The 27,051-nt window shown below is 43.6% G+C and overlaps 1 protein-coding gene across 36 annotated transcripts in view; it reads right to left on the bottom strand.

Moving 5' to 3' along the window:
- The window catches only part of SORBS1 (sorbin and SH3 domain containing 1), a 316,704-nt gene that overhangs the window by 97,347 nt on the left and 192,306 nt on the right, over positions 1-27,051 (bottom strand). For 20 of the 36 annotated variants that reach the window (XM_083148896.1, XM_083148907.1, XM_083148902.1 and 17 more), the window contains 9 exons: positions 17,120-17,172; positions 15,160-15,228; positions 10,654-10,749; positions 9,007-9,120; positions 6,681-6,695; positions 6,473-6,585; positions 2,444-3,217; positions 1,631-1,981; positions 838-976 (listed from right to left, as the gene is read on the bottom strand). In XM_083148896.1, coding sequence (XP_083005022.1) covers positions 838-976; positions 1,631-1,981; positions 2,444-3,217; positions 6,473-6,585; positions 6,681-6,695; positions 9,007-9,120; positions 10,654-10,749; positions 15,160-15,228; positions 17,120-17,129 — 1,681 coding nt within the window. In that variant the 5' untranslated portion in view covers positions 17,130-17,172. The remainder of the gene's footprint in view (positions 1-837; positions 977-1,630; positions 1,982-2,443; positions 3,218-6,472; positions 6,586-6,680; positions 6,696-9,006; positions 9,121-10,653; positions 10,750-15,159; positions 15,229-17,119; positions 17,173-27,051) is intronic. The other 16 variants (XM_083148923.1, XM_083148917.1, XM_083148933.1 and 13 more) reach the window with 8 other exon arrangements.

Genomic DNA, 27,051 nt, shown 5'->3' with positions numbered 1-27,051 from the left:
AAGATGCGTCAATTATACAAGGGTAGCAAATGATCACACACACGCGTGTCTCGGTGACACATGATGTAAGTGTAGCACATAGGAGGGGTATGGGTCATTGCGTCAATGCATCTTAGGTCAACATGCATTGGGTCGGCCACAGAAGGACAACTTACCTTAGGTTGACGCATGAAATAGGCCTATGTGGCTATGGTCGACAGGGCTGGAAGGTCAACACAAGCATTAGTTCGACAATGGCTAGGTCCACAATCAAAAAGTCAACGTTAGTTTTTCCACGCTTTTTTTGTCCCGAGTGTCGACATGGTCACCATCAAAGTGTGCCGCTGCGCTTGCCATGCTTCGGGCACGGTGCCTCGCTATGGTCGGCACACTATTCTATTCTCCATCAATGACCTAGTGCAGGCGTGTCCAGACTATGGCCCTCCAGCTGTTGTGCATCTACAAGTCCCATCATGCTTCGCTATTAGGGCATGCTAAAACTATGGCAAGGCATGCTGGGATGTGTAGTTTCACCGCTGGAGGGCCACAGTTTCGACATACCTGCCCTAGTTGATGGTAGCGCATGAAATACCTCGAGTCAGCACATGGGGAATCCCCCCAAAAAAGTGAAAAACTCAAGTCGTCCTTTTGACCGCCGACTTAGCCATCGTCAACCTAATGCTTGTGTTGACCTTCCAACCCGGTCGACCGTAGCCATGTCGACATATGTGCCGAACTTCAGTGGTCGACTCAATGCATATCAACCTAACGACTGTATACCCATAGGAGAGCCAATCAGCCGAAGAGCAATGTTTTCTCACATCTGCAATCTTGCACCCGTTTCCAAGATTCCCTTACCTCGGTTATGCTGTAGTAGCACTATGGTAGGGTTCACAGTGGTAGTTGATGGATACACCGAAGGCTTGCTTATTGGTGCAAATGAGGAAGGTTTGTCATTGCTCAAACTGGGAGCATGGATTTCATCTGCCACAGGCTCCTGGAAACAAAGTGCATCACATTTATATTCACACTGGTAAGTAACAAACTCACTAAAAACTGTGACTCATATTTACTCCTCTGAAATAATCTGCAATCCATAGCACTTCATTAGCGCTCACTCAGTGGTATATTGCACTCCGTTAGAACATCTACCCAGCTTGTGAGGAGAGTGACAGTAACTAGTCAGACATGCAAAACACATGCAGTATCAAATGAAACTGGAACCCTTCCCTGGGTTTCATTGGGACGAAGAGAAAACTAAGCTTTGCATCGTCACTCTAGACATAGACAACTTGACGCCTGCAGAGTCGCTGAAACTATGCAAGACAGGTGTGTTATCGCTGGGAGAGCGGAAGATGGCATTACACGCATTGCACAATTTGTTTATTTACAGTTCCATATAACGGTTCAAAGACACACACACACATACCGTTATATGATGTCGTGTACAGAACTATTTGCATAAATACAAAAACAGCAATTTCAGTGACAAAATCAAAATCCACTGATTAGAATCCATGCAATAATGTGAGATAAAGAGAGGGTTAATCATGCTGTTCTGGCTGAAGGCAGGAAATGATCGGTTGGGGTTTAGTAAGCTAGTACGGAAGTCCTACGTTGTGAGTATATAGTGAGGGTATCAGCAGCTTACTGTGTGTAAGGTGGCTCCACTGCTATCAAGTTCCGAGACTCTGTGTGAGTCCTCTGTTACCGGTGGAACCAGTGAAGGACTTGGAGAGCAAGGTGGTAGGTTGTTGCATATAGAAAAATTGGGAGAGCTGGGGGTATGATTTGCTCCCTTTTGCAGATGAGGGGGAATAAAATCATCAAGTGTCGGAAAAGCCAAGTTAGAGGTGACAAGTTCTGGGGATGCTGAGAGTTTGCCAGCGGGCACGAGAGGTGGCGGTGGAGTGCTGGAAGTGCCTTCTTGCTCCCTTTCAACTTTAACCTGGATGAGTGGGATAACTATAACCTCAGGCTGAGCTGTGATTGACGTGCCATCCTGTGGGAAATAAGGTGTCGTTACGCAGGAGCGAAACTTGTACACGTAAAGTGTGCAGACGTGACATGACATGCCGTCACATGTCAGATAAAACCATGCGGCAGAGGCTTGAAGAGAGATTGCACAACTGTGGTGGTACATCAAGCAATACAATAAACGACCAGCGAAAAATCATAACAAACAAAAAGTAATAAAAAAAAAAACAAAGTCACTACAACAATACTTTCTGTCCTAAAAAACATTGCCCATTATCCTGACTCTCCTGCAAGAATAAATAAAAGGTAATAATAATTGGAAAATAAGATATAAAAGATATTTAGTTACAAACAAAATAAGTTAAAAAAGGCTGATATAAGAGTATTAGTTAACTGGAAAAGTAACAAACATTACAGACAATAAGTATTAGTGCAGAGAAGAAGATAATGGAAGGTACAGTAATACAGTATATATGGAAACAAGTACCATGCCACGGGATCTCTGTGCCCTTGGGGAACGTTTTGCCTTTGATGTAAAGTGGGGCTCCTTTGCAGTCATGTTGAGACGGCCAGCAGGATGCTGTGTGTCTGGCTCTGTGCGTCCCATATCTTGATGCAAAGGACACTGATTCCAGAAAGTATCTGTTTCACCATAGCTAATAGAATCTTTACTTGGGACAGGGTCAGAGAATGGCCTGGGAGGGATGGGAGGTGGGGATTTTCCGGTGTCTATTATCGAAGAAACAATGTCCGTGCCTGGTGATTTAGTTACATCAGCTCCCAATTCAGCAACCTCTGTTCTATCATGTGCAACGCTGGTGGGATTTTCAGATGCAGCTGAGCCAGTGCTGTTAGATAAACAAGCTACATATAGACTGCTGACCTTTTTATCGGCTTTGGGCTCATGACTGAAATTCATTCCAGCAGCACGGCTATCCGCGCTTCTGCTCGGACTGGGCTGGTGTTCTGGTGACGTGTGTGACAGCACAGGCCTGCCATCAGCATGCTGTACTTCGGAGTGGATGAGTGAGGCAGGGGCATCGCTGCGATCTGCACAGAGATCTTCTTGGTTAGCAGTGGGAATACAAATCGTAGTGCGTGACGTGCTGGCGGCATGCGGGGTGTAAGGCTTGGGAGCACTCAGGTAGAGACCATCCAGGATGGGCACTGGTTTTAGGTAAGACAGCTTAGTGTTAGTGTGCGGGCGCCATGCAAAGCTCTCCTCTTTGGGCAGAGGAGGGATTGGGGGAGGGGCGGATTTCTACATGGTTTATGAAGGCACAATGGAAAACAAAAAGAAAAAGGAAGAAATGGTCAGAAAATGAGAATCACAAGGAGAGGGGAAATCTCAAACTATAAAAGCAGGAATGGATTTGCCAACTATCTGTCTGGATGCACGCTGCCTGACAGGGGTGGAGTGCAATGATGTTCTGTGTGTCATGGCTGTAACAGAACAAAATATAGGGAGGAAGCTCCTTCTAGCATAGCTCATTTATACCGCTTTCAGACCGCAAATGCAGGGTCGCACTGGGACTTTGAAATGGTTCAGTCCCGGTGCGACCCTGCATTTGCAGGCTGTTCAGATGGCATCAGCAAATCGGCAATATTGCCAGTTCGCTGACATCATGTGGGGGTGTGGCGGAGCGTCATCGGGGGCGGGGGAGGAGGCAGTGCTTAGAGCTTGCGCTGCTCCAAGCACTGCCTCCTCTATCGTGTGAACGGGAAATGGGTCACTCTACCCAATTAACCCGTTGACGCTGCATGGCAACGAACCGGTAAGAACCCTTCTTTTTACCCGGTTCGTATTGCCGTGTTGCTACCGGTTAGCTGTAACCGGTAACCCCTTTCACATCGCACCAATTACCGGGTCGAACTGTCAAGAAACCAGCATGAACCCGGTAATTAGGTGCAATGTGAAAGGGGTATTACAGTTACCAACACTGCTGACATCTGACAGTTTGCTAATAGAATCTGTATCTCATACAGATGCGTTCTGCATTGTGTTATTTTGCAGCAAAGTTCATTGCAATATTTAACGGTTTTCTTATTTATTATATCTAAAGTGCCCCATACACTACAACAATAGGTGTGACCCTGAAGTCAGGTGCAATTTCCCTTGAACTCCCCTTGGACCTTCCCAGGAGTAATTCCAGAAGATTTTGTTCTATTTGTGCTATTTTTGCAAGATATATCAAATAAGATTTATCTAGCCACAATAAATCGCATGCAATATATCTTATGGTATACAATTGTACCATAATATACATCTGATGGGCTGGATTAGGGGGCTAGGGGGACTGGAATGCCAATCTAACTTCCTGCGATATATTGCATGCGGGAAAAAACACTCCATTTCCATCCGATTCCGAAACATTAATAGTGCACCACTAGCGATCTAGGGGCTCCGATCCGACACCCACGGGACCGCGCACCTGATCGGACGGAAAGCACATATGATTTGCCACTTTACAAACAATATATCGCATGAAATTGTGCAAATAGTGTGGGGGGCCTTTAGTCCGCCTCCTTATAGGCTTGGCAAAAGTACTTTTGCTGCCCTGTATTCTAGTTCCATTTCCAAGGATATAATTGAATTCTGTTATGTTGTTATATAACAGTAAGGTTATTATGTAAATCCAGTTTGACATCTGTATTGGAAAGTCAGATAACAACGGTACTTATAGACGGGCAGCTACAGCTGGAGCCTAACATGAGTCACTTTTTTCCTGGCTAAAGATTGCTCCTAGGCTCTTATTCCAGGCTGGCAAATAGCTTCATATACAAAGTATTTTCTTAGATGTAAATCCGCACTACCAAATGCTTTATTCTCTATGTAACCCAGGGGTCTGCTCTATGTGGTCACTTTTCCCTGGCCTCTGTAGTTCATTACAAAGACCTGGCTAAAATTTGGGGATGCTGAGACCAATAAAGATGCATCAATCGCAAACATTACAACTTCTAATTGGTCGTCCTGCTCACACCCCCATTCTCCCAAGTGGAATGAAGTCATACCATATCATTGGAAAAAAAAACAAAAACACAAAACCCCATAACAGACTTTTTCAGAATATCATACTGCTCCTAGAAGTTCTAGAATTTACATAACCGACTATGTGCAATACAGTATGAGCTGCATTCATCGTTCATTCAAGTCAGCATTAATACATCTAATAAAATCCTTTCAACATTGATTAGAACATGTAATACGATGACAGAGAAAAGGCCAGATGACAAACTAGCAACCTCTAAAGTATGTAAAACTAGGATCGCCATCCATGGTTATCACTAGCAGAAATATTACATCCGTTGCTTAGCTCTGATCCTAAAACTGATATTCTTCAAACACTGGAAAAGGTAAAACTTTAATGGTCATGAATGTACCATAACAGTTTCATTCTGTAGAGCTAATTCATTGTTGTGGTGTCATGTGTTTATTTTACACAACTGAAACCATTTCTCTGAGGAATCGGCATACAGGTATACTTCCTGAGCAATGACCACGGCACTAACTGGAGAACAACATGGAAGGCAAAGTCAGTTCTCTTGACCACAACAATTGGAGGAGACGACAATGAAATGCTCAGAGGGTGTGGTATGACGGCTTGACAGTTGGGATTCCAACATCAGAATCCTGGCGGCCAGTACTCTGACAGGGGGCCAAGCACAAAAAAGCCCCTTGCAGGCACGCCGCACTGCCCTCACCACGCTGTGGGCACAGTGGCTCGCTGCACTCACCACAGGTTCTATTCTTCCTTTATGGGGAGTCGCGGACCCCCACAAGGGAGAATATGCCCTGTCTGTCGGGATCTCGACTGTTGGGCATTTGAACATGCCCCCACGTTGGTATACTGACCATCGGAATCCCAACTATCGGGCCATCATCCAGCACCCATGCTCGGAAAGGCGAGATTTTTATTTAATGCAACATGCTCAAAGTGGGTCATTTAATTGAGAGTTTCTCAGTCTGCATATTGTTGAAATTCCAATGACAGCTTTAGCGGCCCCTCCATAATGTCATCTTTAGTGTAATCTAGAATTACACATACTCAATCTGTGCTGTGTTTGAAGTAAAACAGTTTGGAGCTGATTGGTAAGAATTTTATCTCTCTCCAATGTATCACTGTAAAAGGCTTACACATCTGCCCCATAGTCTAACTTGGCAATCTGGAACATTTCTGCTTCCATGTCTATGCACAATGTTTGATCATGTAGACACGTCTAATTACATATCAAAGATCCATAAATAACTAAGTAAAATGAAGGACGTTTAAACAGATGTGAGATCCATTCCTCATTGGCTGCAGGGTCAAGTAGTTTAAAAGGTTAACTATTTGAAATACATACTGTAATGAAGATGTGATAAAGTCAATAAATGTGTTTAAGAAGTATTACATGACAAGCCAACATTAAATCCTTGTTATTGGATTATAGCCTAGAACCACATCATAAACTCATATCCTCAAGAAGAGGAACAAATAAAATAGCATGGGTGCAAAAAACCATTATAATACAGTACCTGTGTCCTGCTATCAGATGGAAGATTAGGGCGTACGCTCCGAAATCCTTTGACAACCAGGGAAGAGGGCTGAGAATCCCCATTAGACTCGGCTACTGACGGAGGCCTGTCATCTACGCAGATGAAGAAGAATTTTCAAGTTTGAGGTTTTCGAGAGAGAACCACTATTGCTTCTTCCAGAAAATACATCCATTTAAAGTCTTCTTACCTGCTTCACCTTCTGCTGCCAATTCACCATTTTATTTAAGCAAAAAATGAAAAAGAAAAAAGGAAAATGTTAGACGTAATAATCCCATAAAGAAGAACATCTATTGAGAGCTCGAATCCTGCACCGGCCACGCAACAGATTGCTAATGCAGAGTGCCATAGTAACTGGCGCTACATATCATGTCCTCACTGTTTCTGACCTTTGGGGGACACAAAGAATTCTTTCATTGAAATAAAGGAAGAATTGTCCATTGACTCAGTCAGTTTAAATGGGAAAACACAATCAAGTGGTTGAAAGCTGTGAACATGATGTGATTTGGGCTCTGTGAACATAATACATATGGAACTGCACGCTACAGTTTTAAAAACCTATAAAAAGCATAGTATGTCAAGTGTTTGAAATGACACTAATTACAGATTGTGATTGGCAATCATATATACGTAGCTCCAGGGGAAGGCTCTGACAAGCTGATGTGAAATGACAGCACTTACTGGGATAATAGAGAACAGTTTTTTTTGGCAGTTGATGTTATATTCATTCACTATTGCAAATAACCCTTCAGGGTACTTAAAAGCTGCTTACACCTAAATGATTATTCCTGTTCTTGTAATCCATTCTGCCAGTGGCGAATAAGTACTGTTGTACTATGCCTCACATTGTGTTGTCCATCTATTCCCCCTTTCCATCCATCCATATGTGCGTGTTCTATTCCCTCTCCTGTCCATCCATCTCTCAGTCTATGCCCCATCCTGTCTGTCAATCTATCGGCCTATTCCCCCTCTTGTCCATCTATGCCAATATTTGGTGCCCGTCCTGACCTTCTATGCCCTGTATGGTGCATTGTTTATCCATCTGTCTATCAATGCCACCAATATCCGTCTACGTCCCCATATGGTGCTCTATCCATCCGTCCAACTTTGCCCACTTCCATCCATCTACACCCCATCACTTCATCTGTACCACCCCATATGGTGTTCTGTCTGCCCATGCCTCTCCCATCTGTCCTTCTTTGCTCCCTCCCTTCTATCCACCTGCCATTTTCATCTCTCCCTACAGATGGGGCTTTATCTATCATGCCCATCCCCCTGTCCATCTAGGTTTCTCCCCTAACCTGTGCTGTAGTCAAGCAATCACTCTCCTTCTTGCTCCTCTTTCTGCTCTGTCTCTCTCCCTCCCTGACACAGTCTCTCTCTCTCTTTCTCTCTCTCTGACACAGTCTCAGTCTCTCTCTACCTGGCAGTTTCACTATATTTGCCTCTCACTGACATTGCCTTTTAAATTATTCACACTTTGGATCTAATAGATAATTTGCTAAAAATACTCCTGCATTCCTGTGAGAAAGGGTGCATGCCCCAAATACATATCTGCCACAAATTCCTGATAGTATTAAGTATAACTTGGGGCATCTTCGTAGTAACAAAACCTTAGTTTAAGCTCACAATAATATTTTAAACATAAAATTGACAAAATAATCTGATATACATGTTAAATCAGTGACATCCTTGAGACATGACATGCCTCATGCTCACATGACGATTGTCTTGAGAGTCACTGCTTAATTGCAACCCCCTCAAATCATTAGGTATCAAATGGCAATTGCACACAATGCACGGTGATGCCATCAGCTTTATTAAGACAAGAATGAGTAGGGGTCACAGTCAGTCACTTACCTTACATGCGGTTAGCTCGTGTTAAAGTTCACACCCAGGTCTCAACTAACATTTACTTGACCACAGGTGTTGCTCTGTGCAGTCAGGGTCCAGTGATTTATCTCAAAGCTATGATTGAAAACAGGGGCTGTGTGATGCTACAATGTGGGGGATGGTGAAGAAGGGCTGGGGTGAGCCTGAGAACCAGTCAGAAGTAGAGACGAGAGGTTCGATTTTTTTACTAGAATGCCAACTCAATCGAAGTTAGGGGATCCGATTCAAACTAAGATCCAGCTCAGATTCCTTTAGGAGATCCAAGTGAAACAGAGTCCTGATTCGGAGCTCCCTTCGGTTCGGAAATTCGAATTTAAAATTAGAATCTTGAGTTTTGATTGATTTTTAACTCCCTCCCTTGTGATTTTAGGTGCGCTTTCACACAGGAGAGTGAGACTGGAAATTCTTATTACTGATTTTAATAAAACTATAGGAACAAAAATAGGTCTAAATTTACAAAAAAGACAAAACCGAATCAGAACCAAAACATTTGTGGGTAGTTTTGCTAAAACTAAAACACGAGGCTCTGTAAACATCTCAAGACAGAAACCATAAGTACAGACACTGCTCCCTCTTATGTCTCACGTTTTAAAGCACAAGATACCCAATGAGATTTAACTTACTCGGTGACAACTCAATGTCCAGCGTGGATCTACTTTTCTGTACTTCACCTTGCAGTGTGGATGCCCGGAGGGTCACTGCTCCTTTTCCTGTGCATACCTTAGTATTATCCACTTCTAGAACAGATAAAAGGAAGGTATACATTTCAGGAAGGACAGAAGCAGCTTTGTTTCCCTTCCTCCGCACAGAAAAATGCATGTTGGAGCCCATCTTCCACCGGATACTGCCATTATTACTTTAACTGTTTTTATTTTTTATTTTTGCATCAACATCTGCAGCAAAGCATTGTGGGATGAGAAAGACAATGCATGGAATTTCTAAAGGGTTCTATAAAGATTGCAGTGTAGCCAAAACTATATTCAAAATACAGTTCCACACTTTGAGAAGCAAAAATTCCAGTGCAACATACAAGTGTTATTCATGTTTAGGAACAAGCGCAAAACCCTGGCTGGTTACAGCCACAGGCACAGCCATTTCTCTGCGGCTGCTAAATGGACGGCTGGGAGGCAACAACAATGCAAACATACGCAAAATAACCATTTTGTGGGTGTGTCGTAGGCATGTAGCCAGTTACTCACTATCCTCAGAGATGCGTATACAGGAGGTCATTCAGGTTGATTAGCAAAGCTGCGAAATTCGCTCACTGTTGCAAATTCGCAATATTGAGTGAGAGCCTGAATGACCTCCACATTCTGGATGCCAAATTCAGACAGATTTCCTGCACCTAACATGAGGTAGGTATAAGTGCCGAGGATCATGGCTTGTATACAGAAAAAGTGGAATGATGCCATCCCATAGAAGGTTGCGCATTAGGACACCCATATAATCAGATTAGCGTTCCATCTGCAGTCCAGTCACATTCAGGGGATTATTCTAGTTGACTTGCAGAGTTGCGAATTTCGCAACTAAACACCGCCCGCAGGAGCGGCTGCCCCACCCTCGCACGGCAAATGTCCCCGCACGCATGCAAATAGATGTTTTGCATAAACATTCATTCGCAGCCTTGCGTGCGGGGCTGAAATCATTCAACGATCGCCAACCATCAAATGATTTCTCAAGCGTTCGCAAATCTAAGTCACTCTCTGGTGAATCAGATTTGCAGTGCCCTTGTACTGGAAAAGGGCAGGCAGCGGACATCCGGTGATGTCAGCTGCCCGCCCCTGGCACCCACGTCGCGACCCCATTAGCATGGGTACGCCCAGCATTTGCATGGGAATGCCCATGAAATGCTAGGCGTTCCCATGGGCACGACCCGTGCCCGCCACCCCATGCCCGCACAGGCGCACAAATGGCAAAACATGGCTCCCCTGTGCAAACATGGAGATCGGGATGGCCTCCTCAGAGTACATCCGTATTCGGATCTGTGTGTGAAGTAGAATCATGCCCTCTGTATTCAATCCTATTGGTAGCTTCTGTTAGATGGACAGATATTTATACATGGTAAAGCATAGCCCATGCTAACTTCCACATCACTCTACAATAATATACATAAAGTCCATGCACTTAATACAATGATTTCAAAGTTTCCAAGATGCATTACAATGGAAAATGACAAATTCACAAGCACTCGAATTAATGTCATGTGAATGGGATGCAAAGCGGACAAGCAAGAAGTGCAGAAGGCGCTTAATCTGCTTCCAAACATGTACCTGGCATCGGCACAAGATCAGGGAAACTTTGTACTTCCTTCACAGGAATGATTGTAACAGCAGAGAGTGAGCGCGCACTTATAGGACAGTTATCTGCTGTAAATACAAAAGTTTAAATATTGTATCTGTACATTTCTTTTTTTTTTTCACAAAGGTGCACTTACTGTAATATATATATATATATATATATATATATATATATATATATATATATATATATATATATATATATATTATACACACACCAATATTTTTTGTACTCTTGTGCGCACAAACACAATAGGTAGGTGTGTATGTTCTTCATGGTTCTCTTGTCCACTGATACATTTCCCCATAGTCCTTTGATCTGTTCTGACAACATTGACACTGCCACACTGCCAGTACAAATAGTGCCCCATACTAGCTCTCACACCTGACTGGACATACAAGATGTGCCCTTTTACATCCTTGATGCAATGTGCATGAATGAGTGAACTGACAGTTCTTCTGCAGCTATATTTTCATTGGGTGTAAATGTATCGGTACTTGTTTCACCAATATTCTCCCTTCCCTGAGTGTCCTTCATTAACACACAGTAGTGATGAGGTTGGGGATTAGATTTCCATCGCAGTCCTAACAATGTGTTTGTATGTTCACTCCGCGCTTGGTTTCCTCTGGGTACTCTTGTTTCCTTGATATGCTAAATACAGCCTCAGAGAGGGCCCCCCACCAAGCCAATCATATAGCAAATGGGGGGGGGGGATTGGGAAATTCAGTACTAAAGTGGAAAACTCATTCAATGTCAAAGACTGGCTTTATTTTAATAGAGACCCCCCCCCCCCCCCTCCACCCCAAAAAAAAAGTAAAGCAAAGGTAAATATACAGAACAGTGTCCCTTTAAGGAGTGAGTCAGCTGCTAAACAGAGAAAAATAAGGGCGTATCTGGGTATTTTTGGAAGATGAATATATTATGCTTCATCAGTCAAATGATTTGTGATTTGGAAGTGGAACAGCCCTAAATCAATCTAATTAACTAAATGGACTTAATGAGTGAACAGTCATAATACACAGACAGTTATTTAAACCTCAGAGTATCATCGTACCAGCTGGAAGTCCCACAATTACTTACTAAGTGATGGAATCTAGGTTACTATACTTTGGAAATCATTTTATTTATGTTCGCATTTTATAACATTTACCAACACAATTCTGTAATACCCCAAAGTCCTACAAATGAGAATAGCTACAGAACCTATATTGCCAACATCATCATTGTCTAGTTGACCAAATTAAATGAAAACATCTAGGTTTCTTGGTAAAGTCACGATTGACCTTTGCACCAAATTTATGAATCTTTCCCACGATATCCGGACTGATCATAGACTGACTCATGATAGAGAGTCATATGGTCGACCACTAATGGTCAACAGTCAAAAAGGTTGACAGGGTCAAAAAGGTCGACAGTCAAAAGGGCAACAGGGTTTAAAGGTCGACACACAATAGTGTGCCATGATCAACAGGTCGACATGATCAACAGGTCGACATGATCAACAGGATGACTGTCTATGATGACGGGACAGTCTATGATGCATACCATAACTGTTCCCCACATTAGGGGTCATTTACAAAAGCAGCCCTCAGGTGCATAAATGAACCTACTGTAGATTCACATAACTGACAAATGTTATATAGAAAGACCACTATCATCATTAACGTGCGTGGGGTGGACAAATAGGCCCACAATGCAAAGCAATGCATTCTGGGATACAATGCCCTTTCAGATACCTCCATGCCGTTGGAATGCGATTTCCATGCTTGGGTATCCCAAAGCCGGTAATTCTTGGCCACGAGTGAGGTAAATACACGACGTATGAGTCCCACTGCACACACGTCATTTTGTTGTATTCTACAATACCATATTCTAAACAGAGTAAAAAATAATTCTCTTCCTAAACAAATAACAATTTATATTTTCCTGTGTCCTGATTGTTTATCTAATACATTCTAATACAATAGTACTCAGGAAACCTGTTTGCGTGATTACGGTTCACTGGCGTGCGTATTTAGGATATGATGCGAAGAACATTTACATTTAATCGTTAGAGGAGACATTTGTTTTTGCTGCAAAATACATGGTTGTATACAGAATATTACACATCTCCAGAGCCCTGACTGCTATAACCTTTAGAAAACGCATTATTTGCTGAAACACATTTGGTTGACGAATGGATCTACATATAACATCTGCAAAACTGTGATAAGCTGGGTTGTGTAAATCAAAGAAAATGTCTATTTCCCAACCTACTGTTCTGGCTCTAACTGAACTTCAGAAAGCCACACAAAAATGGCTGCCAGCTTTTATGTAAGTGGTTGAGGAGGATGCTTCTGCCTGGTAGTAACCAGATGCACTATGCCTAATAACAGCAAGTGCTCCCCCACGCGGGGGTCATCTTTACAGCATGTTTCAGGTAATTGTATGTAATTTGTATCATTATGTCCTCCATTTACAGTAGGGCATGGTATGTCAGAGCTGTAGGGGGGTATCCCATTAGCCCTGGTGAAAGGAGCAGAAAAATTATGTCTTTTGCTATTTTTCGCCTATGTTTTCTGTATTTGGCGATCCTATTGGATAGCACATTAAAAGACAATTTTTCGACTGATAACACACAGCCGCAGCCCCGTTTTTAGCTGCTTTCAGGTATTTTGCGTCACCTGTCTGAGGCTAATTAAATGCTCCAGACCGTCAATATGCATATATGGTTAATACGATTTTGGTGTAAGAAAGAAACGATGTTGATACTGCTGCTGCTACTAGCACAGGGGCTGGCGGGCACCGGCAGGAGGCAGTGTACGAGTGGGCGGGTGACATTGATCGCATCTATTTCCCCCTCCCCCCGGTATATCCCAATGCTGCGCTCGCCACGCTTCGGGTTTCTGTTGATAGTGGGGGTGGCATTAACAATGGGGGTGCATTTAACATAGTAATCACCCATCAGGGTGCCTGTACAATTAAAAATTGGGTCCAATCGCATCGCATGCGATGCGACCAAAACGATGTTGTACGATGGAAATCTTGGGCGCCCTGATAATACACAAGTACCTAGTATTTACTAGGTTTCTGATGTTTTAGGGACTGAAAAATTGTGTTCTAATGATTAGAAAACATCAAGCTACAGTGAGCAGGCAACATTAAAATTACAAGTTTTTCAAACGGTCTAGATAAAGTTGAGAACCAAGCAGCGCTTCACCATACAGCTCACTGTATAATGCTCCAGATCAGTAGCTTTACTTTATAAGTAGCGTAGACTACAGAGGATCCCACAAATGAACAGATACTTATTTAAAGAAATGACAATTTGTTCAAATTCTGTCTGCCAACTAATAGGTTCCACAACACAATAGTAACAGTATTGTAAATGCCCACAGCTGGAAAATGCAGACTGCTGACAGTAATGTCCATGAGCTGTGTGCATTGTGGGCTTTATCACAAAATACAGCTCACCAACCACACTCCTGTTAGTCATTATTCTGTGTATTCATTGCATTGCTCAAAGGGGACAGATCAGGAGAAGATGTCACACATACCGGTTCTGACCGGACAGCAAAAAGCCAGACAAACTTTGGCCAGCTTTTTTGCCTGGCAGTTGTGCCGTGAGCCGGTGCAGTGTAAATTGCACAGGCTACCTAATGACCCTGTCTACCTAACCACAACCCCCATAGAGGGAGAATAGAAACTGAGCCCACAAGGGGCTTCTTTGCGCGCCCCCCCCCCCCCCCCCCCCCCCCCCCCCCCCGCCATACCACACCCAAGCTTTTCAGCTTCCTGAATGAGAGTTTTAATAATTGAAAGCAAATAGTGGGAGAACCCTGGAATATAGATAAATAAGCAATAGTAGATTTTACTGGCATGAGTATTTGTTGACACAAAGAATGTCTTGCTGCACATAGTAGATGAGAGATATAAGAGCTACACAGAAATAGAAGTACTATCAATGTAGCACAGAACACACCTATCATAGTACAGTACCCTCATACATCTAGCCTCAATGTGTCATGCAGCGTGAGATACCTGGGAACTGCCAGCCTGTCATTTTTTGAGTGAAAACTACAATGTACCAGGAGACTGTGCTGATTGTCTTATGTGACGTGTATATTGTGTTAGACTAAAGATGTATATGGAGCACAATGGAACTTACATTGGGGAAAAAACTGTGGCTGCCACATTGTAGCACTTTGTAGAGACTCAGTCACTGTTGATTAAATTGATATGTAATTTCAACATCAGAGTCTATTGATGTGTTCCAAACGCATCGCACGGTGACTAAGATACATTTTTGGCACTGTAGACCTGGTAGCTTTGACACAACTGTGGCAGTGAGGACTCAGCTGTACTTGCAAGCTGCAACAAATATATTAGAAATACTGAGGCCCAAAATGAAATATCCTTTGTCCTCAAGAGGGAGGCAACCATTGTTGTATACTGTATGTAACAGCAACAAGAAGCAAATGAGTATCGATGTAACTCACCTTTATCCTGCATGTTGCAACTGGGTGTTATTCCATTGACCACATTGTTTGATATGGTGACCACATTGTCTGTATCATGAAAAGAACACTGTAAGCAAATTGTTGTTATAAACAGAAATCTGTTATCGGGATACGGTCATTAGGTCTACAGAGCAATGGGTCAACAGGCAACAAGGTCGACATGGGTTTAGGTCGACATGGGTCAAGGTTGACGTGTCTAGATCGACATGGGTCTAGTCGGCAGGTCATTAGGTCGACACAAGCATTAGGTCGACATGGGCAAGGTCGACAGACAAAAGGTCGACATGAGATTTTTCACTTTTTTTGAGCCGACGTGTGCCGACAGGCATTATTTCATGCCCTACTATCCACTAGGGCGTTGTGGGAGAATAAAATATAGTGAGCCGAGCGTAGCGAGGCACCGCGCCCGAAGCTTAGCGAGTGAAGCAAGCAATGAGAGGGGATGCGGTGCACTTTAAACTGTGTCCATGTCGACTGTGTCGAGATTTGGGTAAAAAAACTGTGAAAAACATGTCGACCTTTTGACTGTCAACCTTGCCATGTTGACCTAATGCTTGTGTCAACCTAATGTCCTGTCGACCTAGACCCATGTCGACCTAACAACCCACACCCCTCTTATCATGCATACAACTTTTACCAACGCATCTACTGTAGCAATCACATGATTTCAGTAATGGAGTGTTCTAAAATGTGAAATATATTGGTAATTTTTTTGAAAAAGCACAGAAACAATCAAGTAGGATGTCTTTATAAAGCATCTGAAAGCGACAGGTACTGTATGTTCCACTAAAACTAGAATTGAGGCGGTAATTAAATTTGGTGTGATGAACGCACTGTGGGACAGCAGATCATGCGTAGCAACATGCTAAGTTGTACTTTACATCCTTCTAGACGAGCACAGGGACATTTGTGATGTCAAGGCTACATAGCTAACAAATATTGGGGCAGATGTAAGCCTGGCGAAGAGATAAACTGGAGATAAAGTGATAGGAGATAACGCATCAGCCAATCAGCTGTGTTTGAAATATGACAGTTGGGACTTGATAAGTTGGTGCATTATCTCCTTCCACTTTATCTCTTCACCAAGCTTAATACATCTGCCTCACTGTATGTGCACAGCCGTACATCATAAGTAAAGGGCCACATACATCAGCAATTAATTGTGACAATTTTCAGATATGGAGATGATTGCCACAATTAATTTTAGATGTGTGGGCTCCCACTTTTCACAATCCCAATCAAAATCGCCAATCGATTGCTTAATCAGGTTTTTAAACATGCTTAATAATCTGGTATTATCTGCAGATCTTTTTTATATGTGTGGGCATTCCCAATTTGTCTTCTTCATCTATTTACATTATGAACAGCTGAAATGACAATCGATTGAGGTGATGTATGGGCACTTTCCAGATATGAAGATGCAATCTTTAGATGGAAAAATCTGCCGATCACTGAAATAAATCTGTAATGTGTGGGCAAAGTCAGATAGATTGTAAAATCCATTTATCTGGCCAAAAAATCCCTGGATCTGGAAATCCATAAATTGTGATTGCTGATGTATGGGGCCCATTACTTCATTCCCCCATCCGAGGAGGCCTGGATTATAAACAGACAACTGAAGGTGAAATAAGATACTTTAGTGGATATACCAACTTGACAATGTGCATCTGTACTATTGTAAATAAGCCTTTGCGGTCGCTGATTCTCCATCATAGTGAGCAGAACAATCTAGATTTTGGTGGAACATACAGAAACTTAAAAAAAAAACGTAATACATTCAAAAGTACTTAATTTGAATGAAATATTCTTGGTAATATTACAGAATGATCACTATAACTGCTGAATGCGTTTCCTTACACTTATGTTAGCGCATGATGTGCAGATGAACTGTCCCCTTCCAGCTCCAGTACACATTGTGCAGAACAAGATATGAACTCACCAGAACTCATGCTGTGCGCTGTCCAAGTCTTCTCATTCAATGTTTGGATGTTTCTGTTTGAAAAAGGAAAAGACAAATGTTTATCTCATGCTGGACTGTTCGCAGCATTTGTCAACATCATATTCTGTCATAAGTTCCAAGGTATGTTAAAAATCTGCCAGTAGAACTTCCTGGGCCTTATTCAGCTCATATGACCATTTATGGTGTCACCGACTGTGTAACTTATAAAATGCTATCCTTGCTTATGAAATACCAAGGGAGATGAAGTCATGGAGATAGTCTGCTAGTTCACAGGCCAGGCAGAAAGCGAGAGATAGGAGATATATAAAGTGCTCATTTGACTAATAAACTTCCATATTGCAGATTTTTTTTTTTTTTTAGAAGCATTGATCATATTTCCCTATACACTAGTAGAACCCAGTGTCATACTTAGCGGTTTAGCAGTGGGAGCAAATGTTGCCCCTGACACAGTGCTTCCAAATTCTTGTGCTGTGGTGCCCTGGAGTGCTGTGATCAGTATTAACTGATGCACTGTCTCCAGGAGGGGACATCGCCGGAGGGGGGAGATAACGCTCCCCCGCTTCGGCCGGCAAGATGTTGATATATCTTGTCGGTGTCCCCTCCTGCTTCGCCTCGCTAATGAGGCAAAGCAGGAACTGTTATAGCGGCGCGTTTATACAGCCCATTAGAGAGTCATCTACACAAGCTTGAACTGCTTAATGTGTGCCCGCAAATAAACCAACACTTCCTCCCCATTCCCCTCTCCTCTGTCCCTTCCTCCACAGAGAACTGGGCTCTGCAGAGCTTTCAATGTACACTGTAAGTAGGCTCACATGTAATTATGATTACCTGTCTCCTCATGTGTACCTCTAACCCCTCTTTGTGTGTTTGGCTTGCACCAACAATCATTGTCCACTTGTCCTTTAGCCTCGTTATCTTGTCCTCTTCCTTTTTCCCTCTTCTTCTCACAGTGATAGGGTAAGGCAAGATCAGAAGTGAGGGGGAAAAGCAGAACGCAACTAACCGATTGGACACTTATTTTTATCATTTTTGCAGAGGGTCATAAAATCAGATTTTACACTGGAGTCTGGCTGACGTTTGTTCCAATTTGCAGGGGAGTTGGAGGGTATACGGTCATTGGGTAGACACAGTTAAGTCGACATCCATTGTGTCCACTACTGAAGACTGGCATGGCTTAGGATGGCACAAGTATTAGGTTGACAGTCAAAAGGTCATTGTGGGGTGTTCACTTTTTTTGAGCCGACGTGCTGACAGGTGGTATTTCATGCCCTACCATCCACTAGGTGTGGAGGGAGAACAATGTGCACAAAGCACGAGGGGATGTGGGTACACTGATGCACTGTCCATGTCGACCATGTCAACATTTGGGGCAAAAGTGAAAAATCCATGACGACCTTTTGACTGTGGACCTAGCCATTGTCGACATAATGCTTGTGTCGACCTTCCATTCATGTTGACCTTAGGCGTATCGACCTATTTCATGTGTCGACATAAGCCATGTTGACCTAATGTATGTCGACTTAATATTTGTCAACCAAATAACCCATACCCATTGGGGCATCATGTGGCCATGCGCCCAATCAGAGCACCTATTTATACCCTCTGCTCCTCTTGGTTCATATCCTGGCTCCACCTCTTTGTAAACAACTTTATTATTTAAGTGCAATGCGTAGAAATCATTTCCTACAGGAACGGTGTTCATTGCTACAGCATTCAGGGCAATTGTACGTCATTGTAAAAGTAGAATACAGTATTGCATAGTATTTTGTGTCACCCTTCATATGCTAGAATAATAGGGTAAAAATTCATCTCAAATGTTACAGGTGTATGAGATAATTTTGGATAGTCTTAAAAGTAACTGGAAAGAATGGGTTAATTCCGCACTACTTTGTTAAGGCGTACCCATCAGCTAGACATTTTGCATGGGGGTAAGCACAAGGAGCAGTGTTCTTGGCCCATTCACAGGCCTGCAGTCACACCTAAGCTCTTCTTGTCCGGTTTCCAGGAATTTGCACGCATGAAAATAAGTTGAAAAATGCTGTCAAATATCACAGATTGACTTGTATGGCACAACTGCCCTCTGTGTGCTGCCAGTATTGACAGAATATTGTCTCGCTGCCCTTTTTCCAATTGTGCACATTGCAGCTTTCATCCGTTCCCATTCAGCCAACTTAATCAAATCAGAGCAAAGAAAAAACAGTGTTAAAAACACATTAAACTCTCTTTGGAAACTATCTTTCATGCTCTGATGAAAATATATAGAAAATGCGGGATTTACAATAGGGCAGCCAAGGTGTGTGCCAAGGGGAACCCCACACATTGCTACATCACCAGTGTAAGAGGCTCTATGGCAGGGCTGGGCAACACCGGCCTCTCTGCACATGTTACATCAGCCCCACCTGCAGTGCATATGGTTTTGTCCATTAGAGAGTGATTGTGCCTTTCCAAGTGAACCAGAATAACCCCCTTAGTCACACTACATCATACCCAGTCCACATCAGAGATCCGAGATAAATGTTCTTCTATCTACAATGTGGGTGAGGATTGTTTTAAAGGACAGTGTCTATATAGACACTCAATAGGTCTACCCCAAAGCTCGGTCCAATAGTGAGCCATTTTAAAATAAGTACATTAACATCTTTCAACATTCAATGTAGACCCTTTTTTTTTTTTTTTTAAAGACAAATCGGGTACTTGTGTATTATAACGGCGCCTGATTTCATCCAAATCGCATCCGATATCGCATCCGATTTATCGGCCGATTTGCGGCCGATTTTCTGCCAATTTTGGGCCGATTTGATCTGCGATGCGATTTTGCGTCCGATTTGCGTCCGATTTTCGGCCGATTTTTGGCCATTTCCTGATGATTTGCATGTTATTCCATCCTTGCACACCCCCAGGTACTATGCGATGGTATGCGATGTGATTTTCGGGAAAATGCCCCTGATTGTACAATTAAATATCGCATAGCAACGCATGCCAGCAAGTGGCATGCGATGCGATGTGATTCGCAATGTTAAATGCACCCCCATTGTTAACGCCACCCCCACTATCAACGCCAACCCGAAGCGTGGCGAGCGCAGCGAGCCCGCGAGGGGCGGCGGTACGCGTCCTCCGACCTTTTCATACCCCCACTATCCACGTCGGCGTGGAGTTGATTTTAGATAGTGTGGCGAGCGCAGCGAGCCACCGAGCCCGAAGCGTGGCGAGCGCAGCGAGCCCCGCGAGGGGACGCGGATTACTTTACATGTATTCCGCGGCCCCTCGCCACGCTTCGGGCTCGGTGGCGCGCTGCGCTCGCCACACTATCTAAAATCAACTCCACGCCGACGTGGATAGTGGGGGTATGAAAAGGTCGGAGGACGCGTACCGCCGCCGCTCGCCACGCTTCGGGTTGGCGTTGATAGTGGGGGTGGCGTTAACAATGGCGGTGCATTTAACATTGTAAGCACCCATCAGGGTGATTGTACAATTAGAAATCGAATCGCTTCACATGCATCGCATGGCATGCATCACATGCCACTATATTGCATGCGATGCACTACGATGGTATTCGGGGGTGTGCAAGGTGTGCAATAATGGAACAGCATGCAAATTGGCCGGAAAAAGTGAAAAATCGGTCGAAAATCGGCCGAAAATCGGCCGCAAAATCGCATCCGATTTTTCCATGCGATTTTCGGCCGATTTCGTGGGCGCCGTCAAAATACACAAGTACCACAAATCGTTTAAACCAGAGTCTTTGAATTGCATTTGGACTGCAAAAGGTTAAAAAAATAATTCTGAGAGTGTCAGACATCCTACACCTCCAGCGCTTAACTCCGGATCCCTGTGGGCGACTTCACCTTCCAAGCAGCCTGCTGCCGTAGGGTGCTGTCCCACACTCAATGGATTGCGGCAATGCCATTTTCACTGCAGATCAGGATTTTCGACACTTAAATAGAGACCTGGGTAACATGGGATTAGTGCTGTACTAAAACCTTAGTATAGCATATGTAGAAAAATCAATATTCTGCTTAAATTGACTCTGTAGGCATAAATCATAAATAACTTTCTGTATATTAAGCAGAAATTCATATTGTAATGTACTGTATATATATTTAAGACTGCGTGCAGAAAATCAATACACATGTGGGATGTTTATTGAAAATGACAAAGCCTATTGCTATCATCAGTCTGCCGCTGTGTTTGCAAGCAGACAGTAATCCACAGGCAAGCAATGTTAGAAATGTGCTGGTGGGCTATTTCCACCTTTAAATTTAATAGCAGAATATATTGGGGGTGAAATTCAATTAGCGTCAAACCTTTTCAATTTTTCAGGTGCCAATTGAAGCACTGGACTTATTCAATTAGTGGACTCTACCCTGCTTGTGAGTCAGACTGAATCGCACAGCTTATGGAGTTGCAAGAAAAGGTTCAAGTATAAACCCACAAAATCAGGTCACACGCAGTGGGTTTCCATGAGAGAACCTAAATTATTTTTTTTACAATGGAAGAAGACTATTTGAATAGCCTTTCCCCATGCTGCAGGGATTTTTGTCGCAACTTGGTCGCGGTGAAAGCCCTGCGGGTAATTGAATACCCTCCATTCCCTGAGACAAAATAGATAGATACATAGAGACTCTATGTACAGTCAATTGAATCAGTGGGGGGATTTGTCGCCTCTGCTATGGCCGCGCTGCGGCTGACTCGCCTCCAGTGCTCAGCCAGTGGGCAGCGGCAGGCAGCAGCATGTCAGTGCGTCGAGCGGGTGCCGGAGCCCACACAGACCCCGCTGCCTGCTTGCTCCCCCAAGCGGCTGCTGGGGTTGCCTTACAGTAGTTACGCCACTGAGTGCATGTAGGTATGTGCAGTTCCAAAGCAGATAAAGTGCCGTGCCACAGGTCGCCTACCACTGTTCTATGTTTATCATGATATGCTAATTAGGCACATCAGACAATGGGCAGGATGCAGCAAGCATCACTATTTGCTTGCTAAACACGTTGTGTCTATTAACCCCTTCAGCGGTATGCCTGGAAATCTTCTGGGGCCAGCTGCACTGCCGTGCATACCACTGTAACTAGATGTGCACCAGTGGTGTTCACCATCCAACTGCATCACCCGCATGGCCGATCCTCCCCAACACTCACCCAGCCAATTCCCCTGGTGCTCACTCCACCAGTCCCAACCGGCACTTGGGGGGGCGAGCAATAGGGGTTAGCTCTGGCTAACACTTCAAATATGGAGACCCCGCAGGTTGCATATTTGAAGGGGCAAGGAAGGCAGCAGCGAGCATTATACTGGGGGAACATAAAAAACACCCTGGTAGGTGGTATATGCCCCCAAACAAACCCACCACGGCCCTAGGCATGAAGATTTTAGCAAAGAGCCATCCTTTGCAATGAGTACTATCCACGCATGTGTTGAGTGACTCACGCGCCGCAGGGGATGCTGGGAGGGATCCGGTTCATTATAGGCCCAAATCAGTTAGCCATTATAAATTTACTATGTTCCCACAGCCTCTGTCGCTATTAAATTACAGTCCCTTTTCCTCATGCTTTCAAATTTTAGCTAAGATGCATTATTGGATAGGTTCCAGGATAAGAACACGCAGTTATGGGATAACATGCTTACGGCACCCGCATTTGGGGCACTTTCTGCACTTTTGTTCAACTTCAGGATTAAACAGAGATCTTCAGTATGTAATGGAATAGCAACAAACAACCAATTAGCCCACGTTTAATTACCGCAGCTAATGGAATCCAGCCCTATGACTGTGTACATTTTTCTTTCCTACATTTTCACAACCAACGGACTCTGTTGATCTAGTTTCCATGCCGACCTTTCGGTTGCTTACATTTTGATCCTTGTGAAAGTACGTCTAGGTTTTCTTTGTCAATATTTTGACAACATCCTATAAAATTGCTATAAAGTTTAAATTATTTCTTGCGCTGTCAGAAACAATATCTTTCAATATAATTTCTTACGGGCTCAGTATCTAAATATGTTTTATGTTAGGGGGTAATAAGTCTTATGGGTGTCGCTGGAAAGGTCAACATAGAATACGGAAGAGTTTGTACAAACACATGCTAAAAAAAACAACATGTGGAAGTGTAGACAAAACCATGTTCATTACATGCAATAAAGTATTCGGGGTGGTGTCAATTTGGGGCGTACTTGCCTTCTCTCCTGGAATAGACGAGAGGCTCCTGAAAACTCAGCCCCTCAGAAGAGTGGACAAATCACCCAGCCACTCGCTGCACCCCTCTTGCAGATGGGGGTGGGTAATGACGCAATTCACTGTAATCTTGGCATTGTGTGGCGAGGGCATGCACGTGCCCACCTCAGCAGGCAGAGCAGATACACCTCTGCTCCGCCCTTACCCAGCATCTCCCCTCTATGCCACACCCTCAGGTGCAGCACCGAGCTCATCTCCCGCCATACCCAGCTGGCTGCCTTTTCCCAGAGGGGGCTGCCAAAACATCAACAAGTATGATTTGGGGTGAGTTGGTGTATTCTGCATTTTGTTTGAAGCCCCTCTTGCAGTTAACTTATTAGACCAATTGCACACTGTCAAAGCATCCTCACAAAACTACGGCGCACGCCTTAAGAAATGCCTTATATTGCACATAGTGTTAGTACTTACACAAGACAATAGGGAATCTGATACAAGGGGCCTTATTTTGGTTCATTCTTTCTGACAAAATCCTTCTTAGATGGGCAAAACCATGTGCACTGCAGGTGGGGCAGATGTAACATGTGCAGAGAGAATTAGATTTGGGTGGGGTTTTACTTCAAAGTGAGATCTATATTGCAGTGTAAAAATAAAGCAGTCAGTAATTTCCATGCACAGAAACAAAATTACTCACCCAAATCTAATTCTCTCTGCACATGTTACATCTGCCCCCCTGCAGTGCACATGGTTTTGTCCATCTAAGAAGGATTTTGTCAGAAAGAATGAACCAAAATAAGGCCCAAAGTGAAGTAAAGGCATGTCAGAGCTAAACTGCATTTCCCAGGCCTTTACACCTGAAATTAATTCCGGTGTTTATGAGCCATAACAGAATGGGTGATCCTAATTTCAGGAGGTGTCTGGCAACAAGTAACCTGATGACTGCGTAGGAGGGTTACCCTGAATTGAGCCGTCCAGAATGAAGAACTTTCCAACTTCTGGCACCTGTCATTCGGTTAAAGCCAGCAAGCCATAGCAACATTACAGAGATCACAACTACAGTCACTCTCTACTGTAATACAATCTTGTAAACACTTCTAGATTTCAATCTCCCTATTATACAGGAAAGCCTGGGATACATCTACTGATGAAAATACTACACTGTAAATCTCAAACAGATATAACAACCCAGAATAAGCAAGATTCATGTATTCCTCTTGTACAGAGACGCCAACGTCAATGTCCATCTAGAAAATTGAATGAGAATATCTGGCTTAAAGCTGACAAATACAAACAGATGTGTTTTCTTACCTTTCATAGTTCTGTTTTGAGTAGGTTATTATTTGGTTTTCCCTCATATTATCATCTATTTACTCAGCAACAAGAGAGGAAGCCTGTGGCTCACAAATGACCTGTGGTTTACAAAAGCTTCTGTCTAGTGTACATTAAATGTACCCCCGCCCCAGTCATCCTCTCCTCGGCTTAAATTAGATTTGTGTCTTGGTGATGTCATCCTGTCATTGGCTCCTTCATTATCAACCACTGCTGTAAGTGGCGTGACTTTGTCCTGACATTGATATCAACCAAAGCAAAGGTAACATATTGAGAATTCCTTGCTCTAGAGTAGCCGGTTGCCCCTTATCTAGAAAATGAGACCTGTCACTAAGTGATACAGATGACTAGAAAAAGTAAACAGAAGAAAAGATCTGTCCATAGTGTAGAAGGAATATTTTCATTAGCAAGAAGGATATCAACAGACACCGCTCGGGTTTCAATGGACAGATTCCAAAATAGCTGGCAACTGATCCAGATATTGAGAGCAACAGTAGTACACGTTCCAACATTGTATGAGCAAACCAGTGGCATTTACAGTATAAACTGCTCCAGCCTGGCTGAAAACAGGAGACATAAATCTAACTTATGTATACCCCTTTTCCACTATGTGAGCCGGGTCACACCAGGGATTTTGTACCCGGGTGCGATCCGGCTTGCAAACCTTTTGCCACTAGCAGCCCAATCCGGCAAGAAAGCCAGGCGGTTGATGTCATCGGAAGGCGGGGACAGGACGGTGCTGGGAGATGAGAGCATGTGGAATGCAATATGGCTGCCGCCAGTGGTCCTTCAATGCCAGTATCAACAAGTGTGTATGGAAAAGTGAGCATCGCCCAGCATGATCTTGTCGCCCGCGATATCAATTAATGAGGGTTCATTGATCAATCACTGTTTAGGGCAGTGGTTCCCAAACTGTGTGCCGTGGCACCCTGGGGTGCCTTGGTGCACTTGCAGGGGTGCCCTGGGTTGGAGGTCCAAAACCAATTCAAGTTATTATGTCCAATATAATAGTATAATTGTGCAGAAACACAAGTGAATCCTCTCCATTCATCACTGACCTAAGGATGAGATAGAAACACTATTTATTTAGCTTAATATTTGTTTCTAACTTTCTCAATGAGAAACCTGTAGCCGAGGGGTGGAGGCGCTATAATTCTGCTGTTTCAGGGTGCCGTGATTAAAAGAAGTTTGGGAACCTCTGGTCTAGGGTGTATCCAGCGTTAGAGGAGCACTGCTGAAGTACGACGGAGCATATGTATCAAAGCTTTGAGAGACACAAGCACCAACTAACGATCATTTTTCAAACACGGGGTCTGACTCAGACCTGATTGCTCATCTGCATAGTTGCAGATGACTGCAAGTAGATAGCTGCCGCCCATACAGAAAGAAAACCTGCCATGTGCAAATCTGCAAGTGAATAGTGAAAGCATCGCTATCTGCTATCCTGTCGCACATCCATACGCAATTTATGAACCATCAAATGATGAGTGAGTAAGCCTGACCATTCCACAACTCTGCGATAAGAGACGTAAATGGCAGGTTGCCCCCACCCCAAACGCCAACTTCCTGTCAGTCACACAGTCAAATTGTGAAGGGATTGCAATCAGATCCTTTTGGCTCACGCGTGCTATGATCCATATGCATGCGCAGTCATTCGATAAACTAACAGATTGCGAATTTGTACAACATCGTTCAACTGTGAATCAGGCCCACAGCCTGTAAAGTAACAGGGGCCAGATGCACTAAGCTTCAAAAGAGATAAAATGGAGAGTGATAAACAGCCAGCCAATCAGCTCCTGCCTGCTATGTCACAGACTGTGTTTAAAAAATGTCAGGCAGGAGCTGATTGGCTGGCTGTTTATCACTCTCCATTTTATCACTTTTGAAGCTTAGTGCATCTGGCCCTCTATACTTTAAGGAAATTCAATTCCAGAGGAAGGGCGGGAAATGCCATTGCCTCAGAGTTTCAATGTCGGTAACAGCACTACATCTTGCACCTTGCGGCCCACACAGACAAATACGCACAAAATGCTATGGGGTAGCAAACAGTTTTGTGCGAGATTGGGCTGCCAATAAGTATAGCCAATGCCGCACTGATTTGGCTGAGTGAATGACTTCGCCCGTAAGTTGAATATATTGCAATGGTGTGATTCAAAGCACCTTGTACTCTGACCACAAGCATCACCCTCTCTTTACAGAAGTATCAGAGCGAGACTTGACAAGTATGCAGTGACCCCCGAACCTGCCTGCTTCACCTATCAATTTGGCCAGTGTTCCTCAAACTTTGCCATTACAGTCTAGGACAGTATTACCCATGCTTTAGTACAGATCCAGGTCTTCAACTCAACGCGAGGTGCAGTGTTGGACGCACAACTACTGGAGATACTCATAATTGCATACCCTAACAGTGTTCCATATAGTGGCAATGCCC

This window comes from Crinia signifera, chromosome 6 (assembly GCF_055691185.1).
Source record: "Crinia signifera chromosome 6, ASM5569118v1, whole genome shotgun sequence".
In the NCBI taxonomy this organism is placed as follows: domain Eukaryota; kingdom Metazoa; phylum Chordata; class Amphibia; order Anura; family Myobatrachidae; genus Crinia; species Crinia signifera.
Note: the sequence above shows the minus strand (reverse complement) of the source record. Positions and strands in the feature narration are given on the sequence as shown.